The sequence below is a fragment of the Falco punctatus genome (genome assembly GCF_963210335.1).
Source record: "Falco punctatus genome assembly, chromosome: 1".
Taxonomy (NCBI): domain Eukaryota; kingdom Metazoa; phylum Chordata; class Aves; order Falconiformes; family Falconidae; genus Falco; species Falco punctatus.
In genome coordinates this window covers 61,279,497-61,306,155 of record NC_137580.1, presented here as the reverse complement: position 1 = coordinate 61,306,155, position 26,659 = coordinate 61,279,497, and the positions used below count along the sequence as shown (strand labels likewise).

Here is a 26,659-nt window from a genome sequence, read left to right as displayed (position 1 = left end):
GGGCGGGGCGGAGGGAGCGCGCTGCGGCCGGTGATTGGCGCCCCCGCCGCCGGTCAGAGGTGAGGGGGGAAAGGCCGCGGCGCGGCGATGATGTAATGGCTTTGTGCGGCGGGGGCAGCGCTTCCTGCGTCTCGCGCGGCGACTGGCGGCTGTGGGGCGTCGGGGGCCGCCGCGGGGCCTCGCCAGACCCGCCGCGGCCCGGCCCGGCCCGGCCGACAGCGTGAGTGAGCGGGGGGCGGGGGCGGGCGGGGGGAGCGGCCCGAGAGCTGCCCGGTACCCCTCTCCCTTCGGCCTAGCCGTGCCCCGCTCGGGGCCGAGGCAGCCCCGCGGAGGCCCTGCGGCCCGGCCGGCAGCCGCTACGGCCCGCGGGGGGATGGCTTGGCGGGCCGCGCGGCTGCCGGCGGGGGCGGGAGCGGAGCCTGTCCGCGCTGGGTCGGGGCCGGGGGGCGTGAGCCGGGCCGGCCTCGCCCTAATTGCCCCCGTGGAGGGGCGCCGCCGTGCGGGGCGGGCTCCGCGGCGCCGCGGGCGCTCTTAAGGCCCCGTACGCGCAGGGAGGCGCCCGGGAGCCCAGGCGGGGCGCGGGTCCGAGGCGTTCGCGCCGCGGTTCGGGCCCTTGGCTCCCCTCGCCGGTTTGGTGGGGCCTGTAACGAGCTGGAAGAGCCCCTGTTGGCTGGGGAGGCGCCCGCTTGGGCGGCCGTTTCTCGTCCGCAATGCCCCCCAGCCTGGCGCGGCGCTAACAGTCGCTTTGCCGCTTCGTTTCATGTTGCGCGCAGCCGCGGGATCCGCAGGAACGTGCTGCTCTTCGAAGCCGGGGGGGAGTTAACGCTTGTGGGGTCAGGTATCGCAGTTATCTGTTGAACTAGTGCGCCTTGCTGGTTTGCCTGGCTTTGTGCGAGAGATAAAGTTAGTAACAAAATCGTAGGGTTTTAGTTCCGGATAGTAATCTGAGCTCCCCCAACTAAAGTTGGCGTGGTATCGGTGGTGATGTTGTGTTGCTTTTATGAAATTCTGAAGAGTAAAGCTCCATCCTGGTGTTTTAAGTATCGTTTTGGATTTATGAAGAATAAAAATTTACACTTTGATACTTTCTTTGTGTCTTAGGTTAAAAATATAAAGTCCTCTTTATGAAACTGATCCTCGGTCAAGTGTAACTTTTGATGTATGGTCTCTAAAGCCCCCCACTATGCCAGCAGCTACCGTAGACCATAGCCAAAGAATCTGTGAAGTTTGGGCTTGTAACTTGGATGAAGAGATGAAGAAAATTCGCCAAGTTATACGGAAGTATAACTATGTAGCTATGGTAGGTGGGCACTTCGTGTTTATCTGGCACGTTACTGGAAAAAAAGTGTTTACTTAATCTTATGTTAGTAAAATGAAGCTATAAACTTGTTCATCCCTTTTCGTTGAAAGAATAATGGATTCTTAATGTTGAACTAATGCTGTAGGAGCATGAGTAGCCTAATCGATTGCCTTTTTGAAAGCTAAATCTACACACAGTGCTCCTCAGCTATTAAACTGTTAGATGCTTAAAGTATGTTTTATTAAAAATGGTCAAGGTAATTTTTTATTGAAGTTGAAGTTTTAATTCTGTTCTTACAGGATACAGAATTCCCAGGAGTAGTTGCAAGGCCTATTGGAGAATTCAGGAGCAATGCCGACTATCAGTACCAGTTACTACGCTGCAATGTAGACTTGCTAAAAATAATTCAACTAGGACTGACATTTATGAACGAGCAAGGAGAATACCCTCCAGGAACTTCAACTTGGCAGTTCAATTTTAAATTTAATTTAACGTAAGTGTTAAATGTCTGTGCTGTTGAATGTATGTTTCTGGCTTACTGAAATGTATTACAAGTTGTGAAAGCTATAACAATTCTTTCTGTCTGATTGGAATACCATAGATTCTTTATGTGAGGAAAACTTTTGTCAGCCGAACATGTGTTTTCTTCCCTCACTTCTGTGTAGTCTCTTTACTGTTGGTAATTTGGTAAAACTATGCGAAGCAATTTCAATAGAAGCTTTAAAAAGGCATTTATACTTAGCGCAAGATTTAGCTCTGCATTCTCATATTTAATGTTTCAGAGTGCTTCTACCTTAACTTGGTTTAACTCTTACTAGTTGTTACAGAAGTCACTTGTTTCTTTGAATATTTTATAAATCGGAAATACCAACTTGTGAAGGAAAAAAAAGTAAAGTTACTGAGTGTTACAAATGCTATCAGCAAGTTCCAAACTGTGCTCTGTTCTCTTTAAAATAACATTGTTCTTGCTAAAAGACTCACATCAAGTTCTAGATAATATTCTAGGTAAAATACTGTCAACCTTTTAATACTGCAGCAGCTTTTCTTGTGTTTTCAAACCAACTGATGCTATTAAGCTGCTTTATTTTAATTTTCTTCCATAATAGGTTGAAAGGGGTTATTGATTCTATAGCATAACTCCTGTGGAGACTTTTGTTCTGCATTTTGTTGGTTAATTGAAAATTAAAATTAATTAAAAGTTGATATTTCCCGTTTAAAAAAAGATTTTTGCTATCTGTGGGAATAGTCTTGTGAACCTTATTTCACAATGTGGTTTTTATCAGTGATCAACTTAACTGTTCCAGCGGGATGAGACAGTTCTAATGTGGGGTGGAGTTCTAATCATATCTTTAGCAGGTAGTTGACAAGGTTAGTAGTATCTTGAATTTTTTGCCCAAAGTAAACATAATTGGTTTTCATAGGGCCTGCCTATCAGTGCAAACACTTCTCAAACCTAAATGTGTTGAAGGCTTTAGGTTTTTGGCAGTTGTGTTACAAGCTGATCACTGGACAGCTTGATATACATGAGTTAAAACTGCAGTCTACAAAGGAGGTTTAGAGAACAGACCTTTTCTTTTCTGCAGATAAAAAGACTTGTTTTCAAAGTAATCAGGGTTCTTAAAAGGAAAAAATCTGCTGCGCGCTCCCTTGATCTTTCTGCTTGTTGAAATAAGCATTCCTGTGGCTTGTCACAAATCAATTTTGTCTGAAGAATGTCATAGTCTTTTTAGTTTTGTTTGAAGCACCTCTTAAAAGGAAGTGCAGATTGGATATTTTGGTATCTCTAAACTTACCTGGCCATATAAATGCTGGGTAGACATTATCTATTGTCTCGATAGAAGAATACACTAACTCTGCTAACTACAGAGAAGGAGGAGGAATGAATAAATTCCAGACTGTGATCTGGGAAGAAGAGCCTCTGTTATGTTTTATTTTCTGAGTGACCTTCAAAGGTCTACTTAATGTCAAGCAACTGAAAACAAAAGTCGTTTTCCATCTGTTTGTGCTAGATGCTGCATAGATAGGACAGCTCAGTAAGGCAAGATACAGGTAGTCGCCTAACTAACTTGGTACTAGTTCACTGGGGGGATTTTTTACAAAAAGGTAAACCAGGTAAGTGCTGCATGGAACATGAGGGTTTGCTTTTTTTCACGTGGGTGAAGAAATGACTTATTTTTGTCTGTTTCTAAACTTCCTTTTGGGAAGTGGCACTATGCCAAGTGTTCTGCTCCTAAAGCAAAACAGCTGTTGGCTGTTCCTAGAAGGTATTTTTTTTGTGTGTGGTTCCAGCCAGATCTTGTTCTAGTGTGCTTCTTAAAGAGCATAAATATTTCTCTAAACTAACTATCCACCTGATTAGTGCAGAGCAACAAACTAGAATTAAAATTTTGTTTTGTAAAACAGGCATGTTTGTTTTGGATGAGTTCTTTAATATGTTATGGAGATAGACAGGTGTTGGGAATCTAATTTCTTAAAGCTGGAGACGGAATGAGCAGCTGTGTGGGAGGGAAGGCAAAAAATACAACACATCTTGAGAACATAGCTGTGTTCTGTTGAATGATGACTTGCTATTAGGAATAAGGAATATTACGTTTATGACGGAATCTAATATTTGTTTGATATATTGGTTGTTTTGTCTATGTTAGGTTATTTGTGTTTTGTTTTGGTTGTTTTTTTATTAGAACTGAAAACTACACTGAAGATACTTTGTGGAATAGTATGTTGTGAACAGTAATGCAAATAATCTTCTAAATAGACCCACTTTTGCATTTGTTTTTTCAGTTAACCATTCTGTGTATCTGTTATGATGCTATAGATAAAACCTTAGGGAAAAAAAAAAAGACCACCATCCATTTCATCACAGAATCCTTAAGAGTTTTCAAAAATGTTAGTGGTAAAGGGAATAAATACAGGGATAAGAGGGGATCATACAAGGCGTAGAAGAATTTTTTTCTATTCTGTTAAATTTCAGGTCCAAAACATGGCTATTAAAATTGAGGTTGGTTGTTTAGAAAGAAAACATTAGGCTATCTGAATTTTAAGGATTGACTAAATGGAGCAGGTACTCAGTTTCCAGTTGCAGGGAGAAGGAAACTTTGATGAGCATGTGTCTAAACATTTACATTTGGTGTAGTTCAAGTAATGGATCTTATTAGCTGAAATAGCTGCTTTCATGTGTTCACTTTCCTCTGTGAATTTGTGAAAGGGAAATTCTAGGTAACTGGAAGAGTAGGAGGAACTAGATAATTATGAAGAGGGTGAGAATGGAGGTGCTGGGAATGGTGAAATGCTAGTTGGTTGGTTCTGCAGTTATCACAGAACAAAGTCAAATTGTTCCTGCTCTGTCCTGGTGAAGTCTGTGGAATGAACACCAAAAAGAAATATCGGTAGGTTTGTAATCACTTGAGCTTTTTACTTTTCCTTTCTCTCTCTCTAGAGAAGATATGTATGCCCAGGACTCTATCGAACTGTTGACGACATCTGGTATTCAGTTTAAAAAGCATGAAGAAGAAGGAATTGAGACACAGTACTTTGCGGAACTGCTTATGACATCAGGAGTTGTACTGTGTGAAGGAGTCAAGTGGCTTTCCTTTCACAGGTAAATTCTGCATGTTAAGTATTTGTGTTTTCAATTTTGATTATTGAGTTCGAGAGCTTGGATTTCGCATATTGTGTTGAGTGGTATATCTTGGTTGGCAAGACTTAGAAAATACTTCTGCTGTAATACCTATAGCACCATTCTGTATCAGAAGTATAGACCATGCAGGGTTATACTGGTGTTTTATTTTTGGTGTTTATGCTGGAACCAGGGAACAGTAAACCAGAAAACCATGAAACTCCTAACCCAGCAGGTGGCACTGTACGTTTTAGTATCACACGTGCAAGTACTAATAACAACGATAAAAGCAAACTATTCCTAAGTGATTCGTGAGCAAATATTGTTTGTCTCATGGGAGAGACTGCAGACTTATCAGTGAAGAGTTTTATAAAGCACTTTTAAATTTGTTTTTAATCTCCTGATAATCTGGACAGCTGAAAATTACTGTTTGGAAGGAGAGCTCTGATAAGCCTTAATTCTAGCTGCAGTAATTAATATATTTTACTATTTATTCCATCACAGGAACTCATCTTCCAAGTAGAAGCAGAAATGCGAATGCTAATCTATCAAGTTGCAAAAGATCTTTGGGTGTTAGTAAGATCTAACACTTTAAAACTCAGGCAGTAGTCATTGTATAGTCAACTATATGCCAGAGGTATTTTGCACTTTTTGCAAGCAACAGTGTCTTTAAAGGCTTGTTGCTATGTAGTGACATCAAGTTGACATCTTAAATGCTGGCTGCCAAGCAAGTCAACAAAGGTAGTTGAATCTCTAGTTGAGACTAGCCATTTCCTTACAGCCTTATTCCTATCATGCATGCTACATTGGTAGTAGGTGGTAATATGGAGATGACTAAATTAGAAAAAACTCAAATTCTTCATCTTTAAGTATTAAATCTTGGAGGGGGGTTTGGAGGAGAGAAAGTCACATGGAATTAGAGAAATGTTTGTTACTAACCAACTGAAAAATAAGGATTGCTTCAGCAAGGAATGTAAAATAGTAGTAGAAAGGTGCATATAACAGCCTGTTGCAGAAGTCATCATTTTGACTTGCTCTGTAGAAAGTGTTAGACTACCTTCCCACAGGGAGGGGAGAAAAAAAGAAGAGACAGTTAAAAAAAAAAAAAAGGGAATCCTCTTTTGAGTATGCTTGTCACCTAATCTGCCTAGATCTTCCACTTGCAGCTGTCTCAACTCACAATATGACTCCAAAATAATCTTACTCTTGCTCTCTTGCTACTAGGGTAGCATCCTGGGGAAAAGTACTGGAACAAGAATGCCATGAACTGTGTCAAAAATAACTACAAAGGCTAAATTAGTGAATTAAGTTCCTTTCAACTTCTTAAACCCATTATTATAGGCTCTTACATGTGTATTTGTGATTTACACTTGACTACAGTAAAGTAACTTGGATGGTTCAGGAGAAGGGCCGCAGAGGCGTGTTAGGTGTGTGACCGGTACATCAACAGACACTGCCACGTAGAAGCAGCTACAGCTACAAAGTGGTGGTTTTTGAATATTGCATGATAGCTTTAAGGGCCCAGGGTAAGCTATCCTAGCAAAAGAATACCCGAGCCATTTCTACACTAGAGATTCTTTTTAAAGCATAATTATATTGATTGTGCATGATTCCCAGCTAGTATGCTGGTTGAAGTGTAGTGTATACTATGTGCAATAATACCATTTTAGCTAGTGCACTTGTGGAGGGTTTTTGGGATGGCTTTATTAGAAGTCCAGTGTCGTCTGTATTAAAATGAGTTTCTGCTGTGTACTTGACTGGAAATCTCTTCAGAAATCCTCTGAAGACAGCTATTCCAGCAAGTGTTTGTCAAACATTGATTATCTGCAAGCCTGCTTCAAGTCAGAGAGTGTTTTAAAGGCTTTTGTGCTTGACAGAGCATGTTGTTACCATCTGCAGCACAAAACCCTGGGGTGGTGGGTTATGTTCTGAGGAAGCTAAGATGGCACAAAGCTATAAATGAGTTTGGGTCACATAAAATGTGCCACAAAGAACAGTAAACAGCTGTTTCTAAATGTGTCTTGGGCTGATTATGTTCTACCATTGGAAAGTTAAACGGGGGAGAGCTCATTTGAAAATTTTTCATGTAGACTTTCCTTGCAATATTTCTTTGACTACTGGAAAAACTGTGCTTGATAGCAGCAATAGCACAGTCAGCAGCTATTTCCTTAAAATGCTTTAATATCTACTAACCCTCAAAATTTATGAGTTTCTTAGGAAGTGGGCAGAGGGGAATTACTTCCTTCTCATTGTGAGGTTATGTTTTAGTTTCATTTCCCAGTCTTTGATTTCCTTGAACTCTTACATAGCTTGCTTCTAAGCTTTTAGGTTCTCAGATAATTTCATTTGTGTGCATTTCATCTCTGTGTTTGATGTAGCTCCCTTGGCATCCTGACCTATTGGCAAATCTGTGTGGACCTGCAGTTCTGCCAGGCATGAGCAAAGAAACATTTGCACTGTCACAGGTTGATGCAGTTGCCGTATATAACAATTTTTTTGTGTGTGTTTAAAATGTATTTGAGTTGATGGAAGAGAAGGGAAAAGCCCAGGATTCCTGATTCTTGTCACAGTCAAGAGAGCTTGAGTGTTTTGGCAGTCTTAACGAATTATAAAACAGAACAGCTCAGATGCTGCTTTTGTGGCTGTTCAGTTGATTGGTCTGCTGAAGCTTTGAGTGTCCACCTGTGTGCAGCCTCCTCAGTCTACCTCTGGAGGCTCTGTGCAAACATGTCTCTTAACCCAGAGGGTTTTGGGAATCTGGAAAGTTCCAAGCTATTCTACTTCAATTATCATGTGTGTCTAACTGAATTCAGAAAAATTTTATCTGTTGGCTCATTTCTATTAGCCAGTTATAAAATGAAGTAAAGCTTTCTCAGCTCTGTCAGGTTTTGATTTATGTCAGAGATGGTTGGTGCTTGAGTAGAAGTCATTGTTAATTGGCTATCTGAATTATTTCCGTATAGTAAGGGAAAGAAATACAGATATGTTTGATCTTTTCTATGGTCTTGTTGCCTACAGCGGTTCCTGTTCAGTAAAAAAAGAGTGAAACGTGGCTGTAAGGGTGTTTAAGTTGCTGTATAGCTCCAGGGATTGTGGCAAGCTGCACTAAGTAACTTTAGGTGATCATAGTGGAAATGGTGAAAGCTTTTCAAGGAAAGGAAGCCTGTGTGCTTCAGGGTGTAAACCAACCGCTAATTGCCTGTTCAAGGATCAGAAGAAAACTTCTTTAATGAGCAGGTAATTCCATAATTGCTCGCTGGACTTTCTTACCCTTCTGTTAGCTTTCAGCAGTGGTCACTCAAAGATTTTTGAACTAGGTATGTATTAGTCTTGAATTGGGGTAACAGTTCTTATGTTTGTGTAAACTTGGATGACTGTAGCATACTGCCCCTGGAAAGTATACTAAAAAGATTAAGCAAATGCCTTGATACTGCATTGTGATAGTAAATATAGTGTGGTTTGTGATGATTGTAGGGAGGAGCACAATGGAACTAAGTGTAAGCAGGTGGAACTTAAAGAATGTGAGACGTCATTTGGCTGAGCTCACTAAAACTAACCCATGCTTGGGATCCAGGAACAGATACCTGACTGAATGCTGTCATGCAAGGGTAGTCATACCTGTTAAATCCACTGTTCCCTCTTTCTGCATGCAGACCCAGAATGAAAGAATCTGTTACAATCTCCAGGGGAGGGAGGGGGGAAATTATTTGTAGAAATTGCAAATTTGTGATAGCCTGCTCCCTCTCAATACAAATAGTAAATTAATCTTTTTGTTTGTGTGTTTGTTTTTTGGAAGAGGAGGGGAGTAAAAAACATAACTCTTTTAAGAAAAGAAGCATGAGCACTGTTTATTCAGTGTAAAAGTTTTAATATGGCTGTTACACTTGAGCCACAAGGATGACTGGTGTCAGGAACTCAGGGAGTTAATAAGCTCTCTAATCTCTAGAGGAGCATGTCATATGTCTCCTTAATCCTGAACAGTCTTTTTTGCTCATGTGGCACTTTTATTTTCTTTTTCTATAGAGGGCTTTATGCTGATACAGGCTTCCCTATCTCTTCCTCCCTCCCTGCCCAATAGGTGATCTAATAAAATTAACCTTCTGAACTACTGTTTTGCAAGTATACTACAGGTTTTTACTTTGTGAGACTTGGCTGAAATCCTTCTTTATCTTTGACTCCTTTGCTCCCTGGCCAGTGGCTGCTGCTATGGAGATTGGAGTGCTGCCAGTACAGCTTCAAAGCACCAGATGCAGTGCAGAATTCATTTGACATGAAATTCCTGTTCAGAGCACTGGAAACCCCCATGGGAGAACTGCAGTAGTTTGTACTTTTTGTATATTTTGCATTAATGGACTTCTAGAAAACCATTCATTCCCAGTATATTCAAGACTTTCTACCCTTTGTCTAGAAATTCTTAAGATAGAGATAACGCAGAGAATCCCATTGTATACAAAAGGTAGAAAAAGCAATCCTCTTTACATTGGGTAGGCAAGCTAAAGCCTTGAGCTACATCAGAAGTCACCATTCTTTGTGCGTGCTAAATATCCACAGTATCAGTAGTACAGGGCTCTTAACTGATTTGTGTTCTGTATTGCTGATCTCAGAGTTCTAGTTCATCGCAGTGATCTAGGTCAGTATTCACCATGTTGCTAAATTCTTGGGTTTAAGTATGATCCTCTTATAACCAAGAACAAACATGAAGTCTTAAACTGGGAATTCGGAGTCTGTGGTGACCACCAGTTCACTTGAATTCTCTCAGCTATATGCTAAACTTCAAGCAGCAAAACTGATGCAGCCTTCAGTAGAGGCAGCCACACTGCATGTCTCAATTTTTGTTAGTACGGGCATTTTTAAAATTCCATGTTAGTGAAGTCTAGGAACTGATTTCGTTCGATGCAGACCTAATAACCAACAGAACATCAGTCCCCTGTCTATCTCTGTGCGTTTGTGCATGAGCAGTCCTGCAAGTACAAGGGATCAGAACCAGTCTGAATCACGATCAGATCGTGAATAATCTGTTGTGTAATTTCTGCCTTCCTAGGGAAAAAGATAACTAGTTATCACTGCTTTTTGTTGTGGTGTTCTGTCCAGCTTAATATTTAGCATCTGTCTTTCCTGTGCTTTTAAATCCTTTGTTTCCTCTCATAACCCTTTGTAAAAGTACATTTTCCCCTTTTACTGCCATACCTCGTTCCTGTGTCCTCCTTCCTCAGTCAAGCTATTGAGAAGGTCTTTCCAAACTCTTCTCTCCACCACGCACACACTCAGCTTCTTCTACCAAACTTGTAATGCTCTGTTATCTTGCTGCTTTCTGCTTACGCATGCACACAAAATTTTTTCAATTTACTCTGTCCTTGCCTCCAAAAAGAGTAATCATTTACAAGATATTAAAGGTTTCAGTTGTCTGACTGTGCTGATTTAACTGGGGAAGTTGAAAGACAGTCACCTTTTCTTAGTTGCTGAGAGTGAAACTTGCCTCCAGACATAAACATGGGTTTGCTCTGGAAACTCTTGAATCTTTCAGTTTTCAAAAACTGCAGAAGTCTCTGTCTTTGCTCAGTTTGTAGTAAGAAATTCTAGTCTGTGTCAAAGGAAACAGCTAGGAGTCTTTCTGGTGTAAGTTTTTGTTACCAGATGAAGCCCCAGCAGCACTACCTTGTTTCAGGATTTAGAGAAACTCCTCTAGGCAGATCTGTTTGCTGTTTCACTTGGCCTCATTAAGACTAAATTAAAATGTTTTCTCTGGAATGTGCAATGGGGCCATTTGCACTGAGGTTTAGTCTTTTGTAAGAGTCAGTCTTAATTGCATCAAAATTAAGCAAAATGGCCTGTTAATGTGTAATAAAGTCTTGTAGGAAGTGAGAAGGATGCTTCTAAGTTATGTGCTTATATTGTTTTTGATATTAATTTGCAGCGGATATGACTTCGGCTATCTAATCAAAATCCTGACAAACTCTAATTTACCTGAAGAAGAGCTGGACTTCTTTGAGATACTGCGATTGTTTTTCCCTGTCATTTACGACGTAAAATATCTCATGAAGAGCTGCAAAAATCTGAAGGTAGGTAATTTATTAATGGTTCAGAACAAATTTTGGGTTTGAAGACAGAGTACTTCGTGCTTAAAAATACTTAGGTTTTATATTTTTATTTTCTGGTTTTGTTTTGGCAATACCTATTAACCATTGTCTGAAGCTTTGTATATTTAATATTAAAGGCTATTGATAGAAGGAGGCAGGAGCAATTTTTGTAACTTCTTACCCATTAAAAATAACATGTTGATACTATATTTGCAGTGCCAGGTTTTTGCTGACAGATGATAAACCCATGTTTGGAATTAATCTTTCACTTCTTAAGCTATAAGAATTGATGGGTTTCATGTAATCTTATTTCCTTATTGTGCAGTCCACTAAAGGACTGCAGTCGCCTTGGCAAAGGTAATTGCAACGATGATGCTGTGGAAGTGTCTTGGGAAGAGGAATGGAGCGAAGAATGTTTCAGATGGCCCCGTAAGGAAAGATAAACAACAGCGTATGTTCAGGGACAACATGTGACTTCTAGGAGAAAAAAATGCAGTACTAGAAACTAATCTCTCGTGTCAGGCCAGCGGGGCTACTAATTGGCTTACTGTATCAGACATAAAATTTGGATGCTTTATTGGACTGGAGGAGGAATGGAAACTGGAACTTAAGTTTGTGAAGGGGAAGACAGCAAGTGAAAGAAAGATGCTGCAGGGATTGTTAACAGCTTTACTTGCCAAAGAACTTTTAACAGTCTGGACTGCTACTGGAATGAGGTGCATCGTTCATCAGAGGCAATTAATGACTTGCTGCTTTTATGGAAAGTAACTCAATTCTCTAGGCTTTCTTAATAAGAACGTGCAGGAAAAAGAGAACACTGACTGTAGTACAACCAAATCCTAACTAAGGCATCGCTTGTCACTGTGTCATGCTGAACTAGTGATCTGTGTGGGGTTTGTAGTCCTCTTTGTTTTTGAGATAAACTAATAGTGTATTACTTCTAAGTAGCAGCCTACTTGTGTGGGAAGTAAATTGTGTGAATCCTGTTGTTAATCAAATTAATGTTGAGAATTAAGACCTCCCTTCCAGTTAGTAAGAAAAATACACCTACCTGTGTTCATCTAGAGTTGTTATTGGTGTAATCAGCTGGGGAAATGGCTGAGTATTAGAGAACATGTAGAAACAAGTTGGTTTTTTTTTTTTGTACAGAGGCCAGAAGAAAAAATGTTCATAAACTTCAGAAGTCTTAAGGGAGGATTGGGGGGAACACCAAACAAAAAACACCTTCACTTTCTTACTCTGAATGAAGCATCTGGTGTCTTAGTGATGGCAACACACTTAACAGGAACAGAAAGCATAATCCAACTTTAGCCATGTAGGAAAGGTGACAGAATGATGTTTTGTGTCACCATTCCAGAGTGACAGTCCCAGGGGGGTTGGGAAGGAGGAGATTGTAATTCCTGTCATTTCATTAAAACAGTTGTGTGTGGCCTGTATTGTTTAGGACACTAATGTTTTTTTTGGGGGGAACAAAAAAAAAGCCTTCACAGGTCTTATTTCAACAAAGCTTAAGAATAAGCGTTTTGCTTTTTCAGAGCTGAAAAGGTCAGCTTTCCTGCAATAAATCTTGATCCTGTCACCTAACCTGCAGGCTGGTAATCAGCAGGGGAAGGGATGTGAATTATCCTACCCCTCCATATTTACCAGCAAGGAAATGATGGTTGACTTGTACTGTACTGCGTAGCTGTCTGAAACAAATTGCTAAACGTTCAGTGTTGTGACTCTAAAAATGCATGCACTGTCTCCTAATGTGTGTCACTTTCAATCTCTATTAAATTGCAGTGAATTGAACTGCTGTGCAGTTGTCCTTTATTGACTTGTCTTAACTTTTCATAAGAAAGTCACTGACCTGCTGTAGGTCCCCTACCTACTCCCTGCCCCCGCAGACCCCAAAAAGAATTTTTGGCATTGAGAACAGAAATACCTTTCTGGATTGGGAAGCTGTTTGATGCTGTTATTGTGGAATTAGGTAGTCTGTGAATTTACAGTATGTTACTCTTTAACTTGCATGGGTGTGAATGTACTCTACTGGCATGCAGACTGGGAATCGACTTGAGATAGTAACGTAGTATAGGTTAAACACTTGCTTTTTCTCTGAAAAGCTGCAAACTTTTTGATGGTAATGGCAACTCTAAGTAACGTAGGCTTATAGACCTTGTTGGAAACTAGACTTTAATATGGGGGTTTGTACAGAACAATGAACTCTGTTACCAGTGCCATGAAGCAAGAGTTTGAACGGGTCTTGTGTTGACTGTGGTTGTGTGATTGTGTAAATCATTCTGTGGCCTTTCCTTGAAAGACCAATGCTCTGAAAATTAGGAAATAGTCCTCTTCCTCCAAGAGTAAAATGTTCTATCTGGAGTGCAGAAGTCTTGTCTGAAAGAATTTCAATAGCCTACTAATCTTCAGAGGCAACCAAATTTTATTCCGTAATTATTCCAGTTACAGACTAAGTTCCACACACAAGTGGTGTGTGATGTATTTACAAATAGATATATAACATTAAAAGCACTATTTTCAGAGCATTTTTCTATAGGCTGCTGTTAATGTAAATTTTGAATTACTAAGTCTACATTCCAGAGCTTGCAGCTGCTGTGTAGATACTACTGATTTTTATTCTTAAGTGCTTTTTCTTCAAAGTTATTTGAAGCTACAGTAGATGTTCTTTCAGCTAGCAGAACCTGATGGCACTGCTGCTTCATAGCTTGTGGAAGTAGATGGTTTAGGTGTAGGAAATGGTGCCTTGGAAGGGTGTGGGCCTAACTGCTGGTGCTAACCTCTAACAGCTCATTATTGAAGTTAGCAGAGAACGTACTTGTATCTGAGGTGCACCTCTTTGTGCTGCCCACCAACCTGCAGAACGTTTTGGACAATGTCAGTTAATTAACTTGAGCAGGTTTGCAGTGTTGAAATGTTGTATCCAAGCTCATAAAGAAAACAAGCTAGCTTCAGTGCTTAACTATGTGGTGTATAGACTCACTCTTATTTTAAACTTCCGTAAACTATTGCTGCTGCTCAAGCTAGAATAAAACTAGCTTTACCAGTACGAGGTTTTCATGTTGGTTTGTTGACATTGCTTAGAAACATCATTGCTGAAGCTTCCCTCTTCTTAAACAAAAAAAAAAAACCTGGACCCAAACCTGTTGCCGTAAGATTCACAGGAATTTTAATAGCGTCTGATCTGATTTAGAGGGCAGACTTTACTTTTATTGTTCTGTAAGTTTTAACTTTGACTGTAACACTTTTGCCTCTTACTGCTTTCCTTCCTGTACTTGAAACAGGTTAAGAGTACAAGGAAAGTTGAACTTGGATATTAGGCAGCCTGTCTTTCAAAGCATTGCCTCTGTGCAACATTTTCATGTTGCAAAGATCGTGGCAGCGCTAATGATTTTGTCTTTGGTTTTTTTGATCTTCCTAGATCTTAAAGAATGTGCATGTGCTTTAGTCTTATTTCCAGTAGCTTTATGGCTTAATGATTGACAGAAAGAGTTGATGTACAAAATTATGTACTTATACTGTAACTGCAATCTTTTAATGCTCTAACATGTCTCTCCTGCAACTGATCTGTTACCTGTGTAAAACCAAATCAACTTCTGATGGGTTTGCTTCGTTACCGTTTGGGGGGCACTAAAAGAGGTGTATATAGTCGCTGCAGTTAAGGGGACATAAGCTTGTTGGGAGGAATATTTGCTTCAAAACTGGAGAAGTTTTACTTTTAAGAGCAGGTAGGTTTGCAGCTTTGGAGTGATGTCTACAGCTTCACAGCCTGTCCTTTTAAACCGTGTATTAACATTCAAAGTAGGCAATGACTGTTTTAAACTGTTCCCTTTTTTTTATGTGAGATGTTTATATACTTTTTAAGCAGTAGGTTTCATTATATGTATGACTATTAAATATACATCTCTAACAGAAAAGCTGGCTAGGCCATGGAATTTGCAGTATCTTGGAAAATAGTTGCAGGCGATGGATTCTCCCCCGTGTTTTTATCCCTGTCCTCTTATGGCAGCTAATGAAACAAACTTTAGAGAGGGATAGAATGTCTTGTAGAGATGGAGCGGGCACTTCCTTCCTCTTTTGACTTAACCACTTGTTACAGAGCAGGTGTTTAGAAACCATTTTTGTGGACTCCCTGTAGTCTTCTAGATACTTAAGGATATTCTCAGTTTTTGTGAAGGGAAGTTGAAAATGCCTCAATTGTTGAAAGGTAAGTGGAAAGAAAAATGTCTGTTGCAAAGGAAACCTCGATACTAACACATGGAGGCATATGGGTGCTTTGTTTCTAAGCACTCAAATCCTTCTGTTTGTAGAACAAGGTTTTTACCTTCTAAATTTTCATTCGAATAGAAGGAGCGCAGGAACACCATGTTTTCTTCAGTGTTGCCATTCTTTTCAGCATCTTGAAGAAATTGTTTTCTTAAGTAATGACAGCTGGTTACTGGAGAGGATGGAACATGAGAGAGTAGTAGTTCCGTTGGTCACAGATGTGGCTTTATTTAATCAATACTGATACAGAATTCTAATGCTTCTATTGATACTGAAAGTCTGATTATCCAGGTGTGTATTTATCTACTATAATGACTGTTTCAGCTACTGTGCAATTGTTATAATATACCTGAGGTTGTATGACTTATGTAACGGATTTTTTCCCAAATATAGCTGTTCAGTTTTCTGATTTATTTTTTTTCAGCAGTTAACAAGAACGTTTTCTTTTTCAGGGTGGATTACAAGAAGTGGCTGAGCAGTTAGAGCTGGAAAGGATAGGACCACAGCATCAGGCAGGATCTGATTCTTTACTCACAGGAATGGCCTTTTTCAAAATGAGAGAAGTAGGTGGATGTATTGGGTTTATCTCCATGATAGTAACGTGCTGTGATAGTCAGATGGAATTGCTGATTCCAATAAGTCTGCCATATTTTAGGGAGGTCTCTGAAGGGCTTCAGGGGTTCCACTTCTCTTGACAAAAATAAGACCACCTGTGCTTTCCCCAGAGTAAGTGTGAACCAGCCCTGCTGATTCCCAGCTTAGCTGCTCTGAGTGAGTATTGCTTCCCGTTTCTAGACTGTGCCAGGCTGCAGGTATATTAAATAATGACTTTCAGGCTGCTGTGGAAGATGTCCATGCATTTGTTCCTTTACTATTGAGCAAAGCACAGATTAACTGAGGTTCTAAAAGATTGTACTTCAGTCAATTCAAGGTTTGCAGCAAGGGAAATCGGGTCTTACAAGTTTCATATTTCCTTGCTACTTGTCTGCATACAGCAGGAAGATATTCTCCTTTAGCAGAGCAAACAAATGTTGAACAGGCCTCTTCTGGAAAGCAGTTGCACTGGACAAATGCCAGTGCATCTGAACGTGGCATTCAGTGTCATTTACCATGTCAAAACAGATGGCAATAGCAAATGTCATAGGTTTAGTATTGTATGCTGGGTACCTACCTTCTGTATAAAGGAGAAAGTGACCACAAGTTTCTGACAAATACTGGTGAGAGAACAGGTCATGTTGTGACTTAAGCTGGTGTGCTCATCGTAACACGCTGTTCTGCCTCAGCTGGGACCCACAATTACAAGCGGGCCATGGGCTGCAGATGCAATAGAGAGGATTGCGTTTCTGGTGCAGTCCAAGCCCAGCCCAGCGTGGCTCGCTGCCATCTGCCTGGTATTGTTAATCTTTCACTCTTTAATTTGAAACAAAATCCAGAGCAAATAAAGGGGAAGGGGAAATGTGTGTATGATAAACATAACTAACTGGAAAGGCAGTATCTTAGGCTTGGAGAGGAAAAGGTTGAAACCTATGATTGTTTCTTTAATGAGGTGCCATTTGTGTTAGATGGCAAATTAGCTGCTTGAATTTGTTCACCAAAAGCTGTTATTGGGAAAAGTAGAAATCTGAGGGGGTTTTAGTGCAAAACACTTGTTTAAATAAGCCAACAGAGATAGATTAACGATGATGATTTTTTTCAGTACTTTCAGAGATTCTTTGCAAATACAGTATTTCTAAATAAGGGTACAGCAGTCAGCAGAGGAAATGGATTTAATGTGTATTTTTAAAGCCTCTTCAGTAGAGCTGATTGTTAAACAATAAGTTTGAGTGAAAAAGTTTTGTTTCAATGCTTCTGGAGGTATAAAATGTTGTTACTACTTGCTGTGCTGGAGTTGCAACTTGCTGGGTATTGGAGGGCCAGCCAAAAAGTTACTGATATTTTTTATTTTTTTTTTTCCCCCCATCAGAAATACTTAAATACTGATACTACTACAGCAGAGCTGTTGTTCTAGGGTTTCCCTACCTGTTTATTTCTTCGAGAGCTGCTAGGGGCTTTAAAACTTTTAATTGAGGTCTCCAATTCCTACAGTACAGAACTTTCCGTTCAGACCATGCTGCTAAGAGCAAAGCTTGAAGGAAGTTTTCAGCTTGTGTGGTATATGCAGTCCTCTGTGTTTAGACTGTGTATTGCATTCACCCTGCTTCTGCATGATTCTGGCGATGACTCAGAATGTTAACCACTGGGATATCCAGGGTTGCTGTGAAGTTTTTAGGGTAAAAAATTTTTGCGTACATGTGTGTCTTCACACAATATCAGAATATTACGGGGTTTCATGTGTCTTCCACTGAAAGGTTCTGTTTGCAGTTCTTGCGAGGTGTAAATGCAGTCTTAGTATGGCATTTACTTTAATTTTGCTGTTCCTTATTAAATAAAGTCACCCTCTGTGTGAGGAGCTAGCTGGAAATGCATCTTTCTGCATTTCTCTAAACTTTGTAATGGGTGTTGTGATCAAACATTGTCCCTGCCCCCAAACCTCTATAGTATACATCACGGCATACCTCCATTTAAAGACAGAGCATGATGAAAATCGCAGCGCTGAGGTGTAGGTAGGGTATGGGCACAGATGAGTGCCAAGCACATGCCTGTTGCAAGAAACTCCGCAGAAATCAGTTGGAGAAATATCTTTGTTGCACTTGCAGAAAAGTGATAACTGATAATACAAAATTATCAACACATTGCATTTGGCCATTTCATCAGGAAAGGTGCACAGGAGGGCTGATTGTATTCCTTGGCAGATTTACTTTAAAGAATCATGTCACGTAGCACATTTTGATAATGTGTTGAGATTAAGTGCGTTACCGTGTTAATTATATTATCTTTTGCGCCTTGGGATTTGGTATCTGATGTTAAAAAGAAAGTAACATTTTAAAGCTTTTCTGTAGTTGTTTAAACTGAGCCTTTTCTTTGCCAATAATTTGTGTCTGTCTTAACTTTTTAGATGTTCTTTGAAGATCACATTGACGATGCCAAATATTGTGGCCACTTATACGGCCTTGGTTCGGGGTCATCTTATGTACAAAACGGCACAGGAAATGCATATGAAGAAGAAGCCAACAAACAGTCATGACATGAAATGAAAGGCCATCTTTTTGACCTCCACATGCTTGTATATAGGTTTTATCTCTGGTTGAACCCCTTGGACAATAAGGCTTTTTTTCCCCTTTTCTCAGCACACTTTCTTTTCTGCCTTTCTACATACTAAACCTGACTGTTCTTATCACAGATTTTGATCTTAATATTGATATGTAAAATTTTCTGGATTACGTTTTGGCCTCATAACTAGCCCATTTGTAAAGAAGCATGTATAGAATCAGTGTGGCAGAGAGGAGAAAGTTAAATCATAATGAATAGTCTGGTAAACTTAACTATATTGATGATCTAGTTTTTGTCTCTTTCCCCTCCCGCCTCCAAATTAACTGGCACTGATTGTAACTAACTTCCACTTTCATGTCTGTTCCTTCCAGTATGCAGGCGTTTTAGCTATTCAAGATTGTGGACCATCAAATTTGCACTTTAGAGAGTGACTCTGACTCAGATCCTCTGTTTTATTTGAAGTTTTGTTTTGGTTTTTCTTTTGCCCTCAGCTAGAAAACAATCATCTGCCAAGTTAAACAGCTTCATGCTGTATTTCCTTGGTATCTCAACCCACAGACCACGACTTGCTGCACAACCTCCGTTTGTTGAAGCACAACAGACTACTGAAATCATAGTAACTGCTGTTATTTTACTAGTGTTCAAGTCATCTTCAGACACATCCTGCACATGTCAACTTCTGGTTGGCTTGCTGCTTTAAAACCGCTCTGTGATGGGGGAAAGAAGCTTGAAAAAACAGCTTTACACCCTTCAGGAAAAGAACAGCTATGACTTTAGCATTTTTGCCAATAAGCATCGAAGGGTATTGGAATAGTAGGAGTTTTGTAATGGCACACTTCCCTTGATTAACTTGCTAGCTTTTATTCTAGTGATGTACACCTCAGATGTTTTTTATGAAGTCATATTTATTATGTACTTGATTTCATGATTTTTGAAAGTAAGTTTAGTTGAAGATAAAACCCAAAGATCTGAAAAAATTACTATTTGGTTGAATTAGAAGGACAATTAAATCGTGGGGTTTTGTAGTTGCTACGAAGACAGATGTTACAGATATTTGTTGTAAAACAACAACATATAAATAACTTATAGCTAATAAAGTTACCTGAGGAGTGTAATGCTAGTTTATTTTTGAGTATATCTTAGCAATATATTTTAGATGTATTGTTTTAAAGGACCCTAAAGTATGTTCTTAACTCTGCATAGCATGTGTACAGAGCAGTTGTGCAGGAAGGATTTTTGGTATTGAATAGCTAAAATACTAGCCTGAAATGACGGAATGTGCAACATTGTGTGCCTGTGTGTGCGTGCGTGTATGTGTGTGCGTGTTTGACATGGAAATCAATAGTAGACAAATCTCCCAAGTGTTCACCAAATTACTCTGTTCTACCTTGTACTTAACAACAAAAAATCAAACACCTTTTTTCATTGAGTTACAATGATGTAACCGGGTGGTCCTTTTTAAACAACAAATAATTTGCATAACAGAGGGTATTTGTTTTTAAAGCTTTTGTAAATAAAGGCCTAAGAAATGTTTTCTTACATAACAACAGACTGGTGGTTTTGTTGCAAAATTTTTCCAGGAATGTGTGTATTTAGCCAATTCAGTTCTGTATTCTGTTTTGTTTAGGCATGATAGTTCTCTTCCAGGTCCTTATAAAATGACTGAACTTGCTGCTCGCTGACTGATTCCACTTCCAGAGCAGAATTCCGTACATGTGTTTCCCATCACTTCATTCCCACTGACCTGAGTTGCAAGAGTGGTAATTATAATGTACAACTGAGGCATCCAAATCCCATTAGTAAGTTGTTTTAATACCATTATCCATTAGATGATGGTGACTAGCTTTAACTTTGGTTATCTTTGGCTTTGGTAACGTTGGGACTATCTTAACTGGAAAACAGGATGGATTCTTTTTGTGGCTTATGTGGAAAACTTGCATACGCGTGGAATGAAGAACCCCTGAAGTTTCGATGCATTTGCTTTAAAGTTTAGTAGCTTTGCCTAAAACATACAGATGCAGCTGTCTGTGGGGAACTTTTGAAGGGAATGACTCTTCGAAGAACTTCGGGGGTTTGTTTTTAAGTAACTTTTTCGTTGTGGATGAAAGGAAGTGTTTAGAGGCCTCTAAATGTGTGCCTACACTAAGTTTTAGTTCAGAGTGGCATGTGCTTTTGAAGTGACTGCTGAGCATCCCATGTGCCGTGCTATGCTTCTCTGTGCTTCCAGTCATGAATATTTCAGAGCTTGGACTCCTTTGGGAGGAAGTTAAACCCAAAGATGCACAACAGGTGTGTGTCTCTTGTCCCTGCTGCTAATGAGCATGCAGTCTGCAGGATCAGGCTGAGTTTGCTTAAGCCCTAGCCTAAAATTCTCATGAGGCATTTGACTTTAATTCTACTCTTTAGTGTATTTCATGTGAGAAAAGATTTTCTCAAAAGCCACTGATCAGTGTGAAACTAAGATTATGCTTTATTCTGTGTGAGAGCTCTTGGTCTGATCAGTGTAATCTGTTGAGAGTTGCTTACAGCTGGGGGGACATATGTGCATCATTCAGTTTCTGTGGCAAAATTAATTTAGTTTCCATTAGGGAGTGATTTAAATGGTAAACTGTAGAGATTATGAAAAAAGTAACTTCTTATGTGTAGGACTGTTACTTGTAAACTGCAGAGCCTGAAATCTGTTTCCAAAGTGGACAGCTTTAATTGCTTTTGCAAAAATAAATGTGCGTGCACGGTTCCAGCTGTCTAGATATGTACCTTTTTTTGTTCAGAGACAAGAATACTCTTTCCAGGCCTCTGCTCTTTCCAATCAGTTTAAAATACATTGTTGTTTTGAGTAGGTTTGTCAGAAGAAAGGCAGTATCAAAACCTTTGATTTATTTTTTTTTTTTAGTTATTTGTATTTTTGGCTTTTGGAGTCAGATGCGTAAGCATTTAATCCCTTTGCTCATTGAAATTAGGCAAGAAGGATCTTTTGAGATGGAAGAAAGTAAGGCTGGAACATTCAGAGTAGTTGAGGCTTTTCCCCGTATGAATTTGGGGATGACCTATAACCTCTGACATCCAAGAACTTTCTCTAATCAAATCTGACTGGTTGCTCCAAGCTCAAGAATGCTTAATTCCCTCACGCAGGAAATCAAACAGAAGTGGGAAGAAGGCTGCATTGATGAGCAAGGAGCTTTTGACTAAAGTGAAACACAGGAAAAGTGTACAGAAGATGGAAGCACGGACAGATGACACTGTCACTGAAGGTTAAGAAAACCAGAGTCTACCTGGAGTTGAATCTGGTGAGGGAGCAATAAGAAAAGCTTCTACAGGGACATCAGGAGCAAGGAAAGATAAAATGTGAGACCACTGCTGAATGGCAGCAGGAGATGTAGTGACAAAGGACGTGAGAAAGGTCAAGGTCCTCAATGCTGCCTTTGCTTTAGCTTTTACTCTTAAGGCTTGCCTTCTGGAATTCCAGGTCTGAGGACAGTCCGGAACAAGGAAGACTTATCCTTGGTAGCGGAGGTTCAGGTTAGGAACATACAAACAAATTGGGCATAAAGAACTTTGGAGGACCTGTTAAGGTGCACCCACCAGTGCTGAGGGAGCTGGCTGATGTCATTGCGAGGCTGCTCTCATTATCTTTGACTGGCCGTGGTGACAGGATAGTTTCCTGAGGAGTGGAAGATGTCACCCCTTCCTTCAAGAAGGGCAAGGAGAATGCAGGGTGCTGTAGGCCAGTCAACCTCACCTCGATCCCTGGGAAGGTGATAGAGCAGATAGCTGTTCTGTGTTTGGAAGTGGTTTCTAGGATTAAGAAGCTGGTTGGAAGCAGGCAGCCTGGATTTATGAAGGGGAAATAATTTCTGACTAGCTTGCTGTATTTTACTTTCCTTTTGAGCAGGTATATTGAACTAGATGGCCACAGGTCCCTTCCAGTGCCAACTCTTCCGTGACACTAGAGCACACTGAGTCTACACTAACGTAGCCTGCTCTGGATCCTTGTGTCAGAGGTGTAAGTGTGGGTGTTCTGCACCCCCAAGGTACGTGGGCTTATTGGTCACCCGGAGGACAGCCCACGCAATGAAGACTGGTTCCTTCATGTCGTATAGCACGTACTGGAAGACGTAATGCATGCAGCCAGCCTGTTCTGTTCCAGGTCCATGCTTTGCCTCCTCATGTAGGCTTTTGCTTTTCAATGTTGTTTTTTGCTGAAAGAGCAAGAGATGTGGTTGATTCCACTTTCAGGTAACGGGGCACGTCAAGTTCTTGAAGTAAAAGAGACAGTGTGCCTTGGGGAATGGGTTGCTGTTCCTTAATTTTTTTTCAGTTTAATGTTACTGTATCAAAGATAATTCCACTCGTAGTGCTTGAAATGTGGGAGCCTAAACAACTACAGAGAGCAAGCAATGTCTTAAAAGGAGGGTTAGTTACGGTGGGAGAAGCTGGTTGATAACAAGAACGTTTAGCTGTGCGTACGTCTAGCTGAGAATTATTTCTGCTGGGTTAAAAGTTGTGTTTCTGCTAATTGCACGGCACTGGTGTATACTAATTTTTATGCTGGGTGAGTAACCTTAAATACCACCTTAAGTAAGCGTGTACTTCAGAACCAAAGTTACAGAATCAAACCTCTCTTTTGAGGTGTCGTCTCATAAGCCCACATAGCAGATAATATAATTTTATAGTATTTTCATTTAATAGTTTCAAGTAACCTAGCTTATAAATACTGGTCCTTCAGAAGTCTTGCATTCAGTCATGCTGGCTGAATGTTCGTGAGTAAGAACTTTAACATACTTGTTCAGGTCTATGAAACTCTTGCATAATCCTTTAGCAGTTGCTTAGAAAAAATAGGCGATGGGCCAACTGAATCAGCTGGCAAAGTGAGTGTGTTAGTCCAGTGCTCCCTGGTGAGGTGGTTTTAGATATTCCACATGAGGAAGGCTTAATGCTTCAGTACAAACGCACTTAGTTGAAGATAATTTATGTGGGATTTTGATTTAGAGAAGTGATACAGCATTATGCTGAAATCACAACACAAACAACATAGCAATTGTGTATATATGGCTGAATCGCAATACGAACATCATTCCCTTTACCGATCTCTGTGCCATGCTCACCATCAGTGTGGGATGATCCCAGTTGCCAGGAAGGAACACACGGGGTGAAGCCAGCTCAAGCCCATTGCTCTCCTCGGAGCTGGTTTTACTGGATGTTCAGTTTTTCACTCTGTTGGGCTGGGCCACCTCCACATGCCCCCATGTTGGTGTGGCTGGCTCAGGAAGATGATACTTTCTGTTGATGATTTTGGGAAAGGCCAGCTACGTAACCAGTTGACCCACTCAACTGATACAGCTGTCTGTTTACTGCAAAGACTGTCTCTGGTCCCCTTGGTGTTGAGATCAGTTTCTTTGGTGACAGCTGTGGTCACTGCCTACGTTCTTTTCTGAGCTTCATGAGCACACCATCCTTGCCTGTATTTCTCGGAGCTGCCTTTCATTGAAGGGGTTCATTGACCAGTCACAGAATGGAAGTGGCTTCATAAAGCCAAATGTTGCTGGTTTTATTTATTTTAAATGTGCTACATACTAACAAATATGCCATTCAAAGATGGGGGGGGGGGGGGGGGGGCTTCAGACTTAAGCCCCTGTGTCTTCACCTAAACTTCCCAATGGTGTATCTGTTTTTGTTTTGCTGACATGTAATTTTTACTTGAGAACGTGTGTTTGTGTCCTCTGTTTTAAACTCCCAATTGGGTTCTCAACCTTGAATTAACTAACAACTCACCTGAACTAGTTAAGTGCATTGAAAGGAAGAAATGGATTCTGTAGCAAATCAGTTTGTAGAAGTTCCCTGGGAGTTTAAGATTCACATTGTGTTAATGGATTTAGGATGGCAGGGGTTTATGCCAGTTTATTAACTTGTAATTATTCAAAGTAATGAATTTCTAAATAAAATTGGCTTCTTGAGGTTTTTATTAGACACCACCAACTCAGTGACAGCAAAGAAAGCCAAAAGCCTCCAATGGAGCTACTGGTATTTGTCTGACTACCACAAATTGTAGAGTTTGAACAAGATCTCACAAACAAAACAACTCAATTTTTTTTTTTTATAGGCATCAGTTGTCACAGCATACTTTCCTAGTCATACCATGACGTTCTCTTTTGGCTATATCTGAACTTGTGTACCTTTGTTAGTTTATAGGAGACTGTTTTGGTGTCTTCCTCCCTCTTGCCTGACTAGGTGTAGTAGAGAAATGAGGAGGATTCTCCTGGGTTTTTAGCAGTCTTGGGTTGGGAATGAAATGTGCTTATTGGTGCCAACTGTGAAGATCCAATTTCTGCAGAGGCTTGGATTGTCCTTTTTCTGCCAGCACAGATCAGGCTTCTCTTTTTTTTTTTTTTTTTTTTTTCCCTTCTTTCTTTCTTTCCCCTTTCCTCCTGCCTCTGCTGAAGTGGGAGAATTGCCTTGCCTGAGCCTGCTCTTTCCTGCGTTCATGAGTCACTTGCCTCCATTACCTGTGTTGGAATAATCTTAGGGAAAGAGATGGAGGGAGGCAGAGGAAGCCTTCCCTTCTCTGCATCAGGTGGAAACTGGCAACAGCTGAACTTTTTGAGCTGCATTACAGAGATTATGCTTTATCTCTTACAGGGCAGCAAATCAGAGCTGTGGTTACAGTTGGCAGTATCTTTTATTTACCTTTCATCACGTAATAGCTGAGCTTTGCAGGTGCTCTGTTTTCCTTCATTCTTGTCCCTCTGAGTCTATCCTGTAGTATCTTCAGTAGTGCTTTATGTGAAGGTTAATTGCTAGTGTGCTTATACCATCACTAAGCTACTGCTTTTCTCTAAAGTACGGGTCAGTTTAATCTGGGATACAATAGAGAAAATACCTGGAAATAGGTTCCTGTCATTCAGGCTGTGACACTTGTTTGCGTACAGTCTATTTTGTCTTTGCACCTCGGGCTCCTTCTTAGGTGAACTGAGAATCACCCTGTTTTCAGAAGAAAAAAAGGCAAATGACTTCATAAAATGGTGACTGTCAGGAAGTGTTGGGTCTGTTCCAGTTATGCCAATCAGTTAAACTGTGAGTGTGCAGGAGGTGGGAAAGGGGACGTGGCTCACAGCACACTATTCCAACTGCTGCAATCAAACTGTTGGGCCCATCTGCTTGAGAAGATTACAGTGATCTAAGCTGAAGCATGTAATCATTGCCCCAAATACTGGAAACTACGCAGCCAGATTTCAGGATGACTGAGTTACTGTATCTCAGTGATGGGTGCCATTAGGAAAACTTGCAGAAATGAAGATATTACATCTCTGGAATAAACCTTGGGAGGGCAAAGAATAAAGAGGATACCAATTGAAAAGTTCCACTTTGAAATGTACAATCTGTGGAAGGGAAGGGGAAGAGAGAGATGAATGATGATCAAAAAATTAAAAACAGAACAAAGAAAAACTGCAAAGGGAAAGTAGGCAAGGCATTCCTTGGTTATATCAGATGTCACCTGCTCAAAATTTCACCCCACAAGGCTGCTGCTGCTTTTCCTGTCTTCTTACCAGGTCACAGATGAACAAGTGCTAGCTGGCTGCAAGGGAAATGGCAACAGCCACCCCCCACCCATACACTATAGCAGCATGTTCTTTTAGTCTTATTTTGGATGAGAATGTTTGCATATGGTTCAATACAAATATTTATGGAAGGGTTTTAAATAAAAAGTGGGAGAAACTTTGAGCATATCCTGCAGTGACACCTGAACTGGGACAAGTGAGAGGTGCTTTCACCTTTACAGCCCTGGTCCTGCATTTTTAGAGGCCCCACAGTACACAGTTTCATTCCACTCACACCAGGTTTGGATCCAGTGCTTTCCTAGGGGAGACTGTTAGTAAAGTGCAAGGAGGGGTAAGTCAGGCAGATGAGAGGAGTCTGCTGGGGGAAGGATGGGAGAGCCCTCACAAAGCAAAGCTGCTGTGGGTGACAACCCTGGTAATGCACTTCCCTTCCTTGCACCTCAGTTCTATAAAGCAAGGTGGGCTTAAGAGCCCCCTATTTTTTGGGACAAAATTCCATCTTGATGGCCTTCAACAGTATCCAAAGGAGTACAGCTCTGCTCTGCCAGCATGAAGGCACGGAGCATTTCACCCATGAAAGACTGAGAAGGCTTCTGTTTCTCCCTTACCCCGTTTCACAGTGTGGGTGCTGTGTGAGGTGCTAGGGATCTAGCAACGGCACTGGGGAGGGAAAACTCGCCCAGAAAAGTTGAAGGCA

General features: G+C 40.6%; 1 protein-coding gene across 1 annotated transcript; it reads left to right on the top strand.

The window, feature by feature from the left end:
* The first annotated feature begins 71 nt into the window (after nt 1-71).
* CNOT7 (CCR4-NOT transcription complex subunit 7) lies at nt 72-19,955 on the top strand. The gene is made up of 7 exons (XM_080392382.1): nt 72-220; nt 1,102-1,300; nt 1,600-1,793; nt 4,737-4,898; nt 10,831-10,975; nt 15,709-15,819; nt 18,252-19,955. Exons 2-7 carry the CDS (start codon nt 1,184-1,186, stop codon nt 18,378-18,380), a joined length of 858 nt encoding a protein of 285 aa, XP_080248508.1. The 5' UTR covers nt 72-220; nt 1,102-1,183; the 3' UTR covers nt 18,381-19,955.
* Nucleotides 19,956-26,659: the final 6,704 nt, after the last annotated feature.

What these genes read in the sequence shown, in the direction of transcription:
- CNOT7 (XM_080392382.1), top strand. Translation starts at nt 1,184, where the DNA reads ATGCCAGCAGCTACCGTAGACCATAGCCAAAGAATCTGTGAAGTTTGG. An exon ending in AATTTTAAATTTAATTTAAC is followed by an intron (nt 1,794 to 4,736) that starts GTAAGTGTTAAA and finishes CTCTCTCTCTAG; the next exon opens with AGAAGATATGTATGCCCAGG. An exon ending in CCTTTTTCAAAATGAGAGAA is followed by an intron (nt 15,820 to 18,251) that starts GTAGGTGGATGT and finishes TTAACTTTTTAG; the next exon opens with ATGTTCTTTGAAGATCACAT.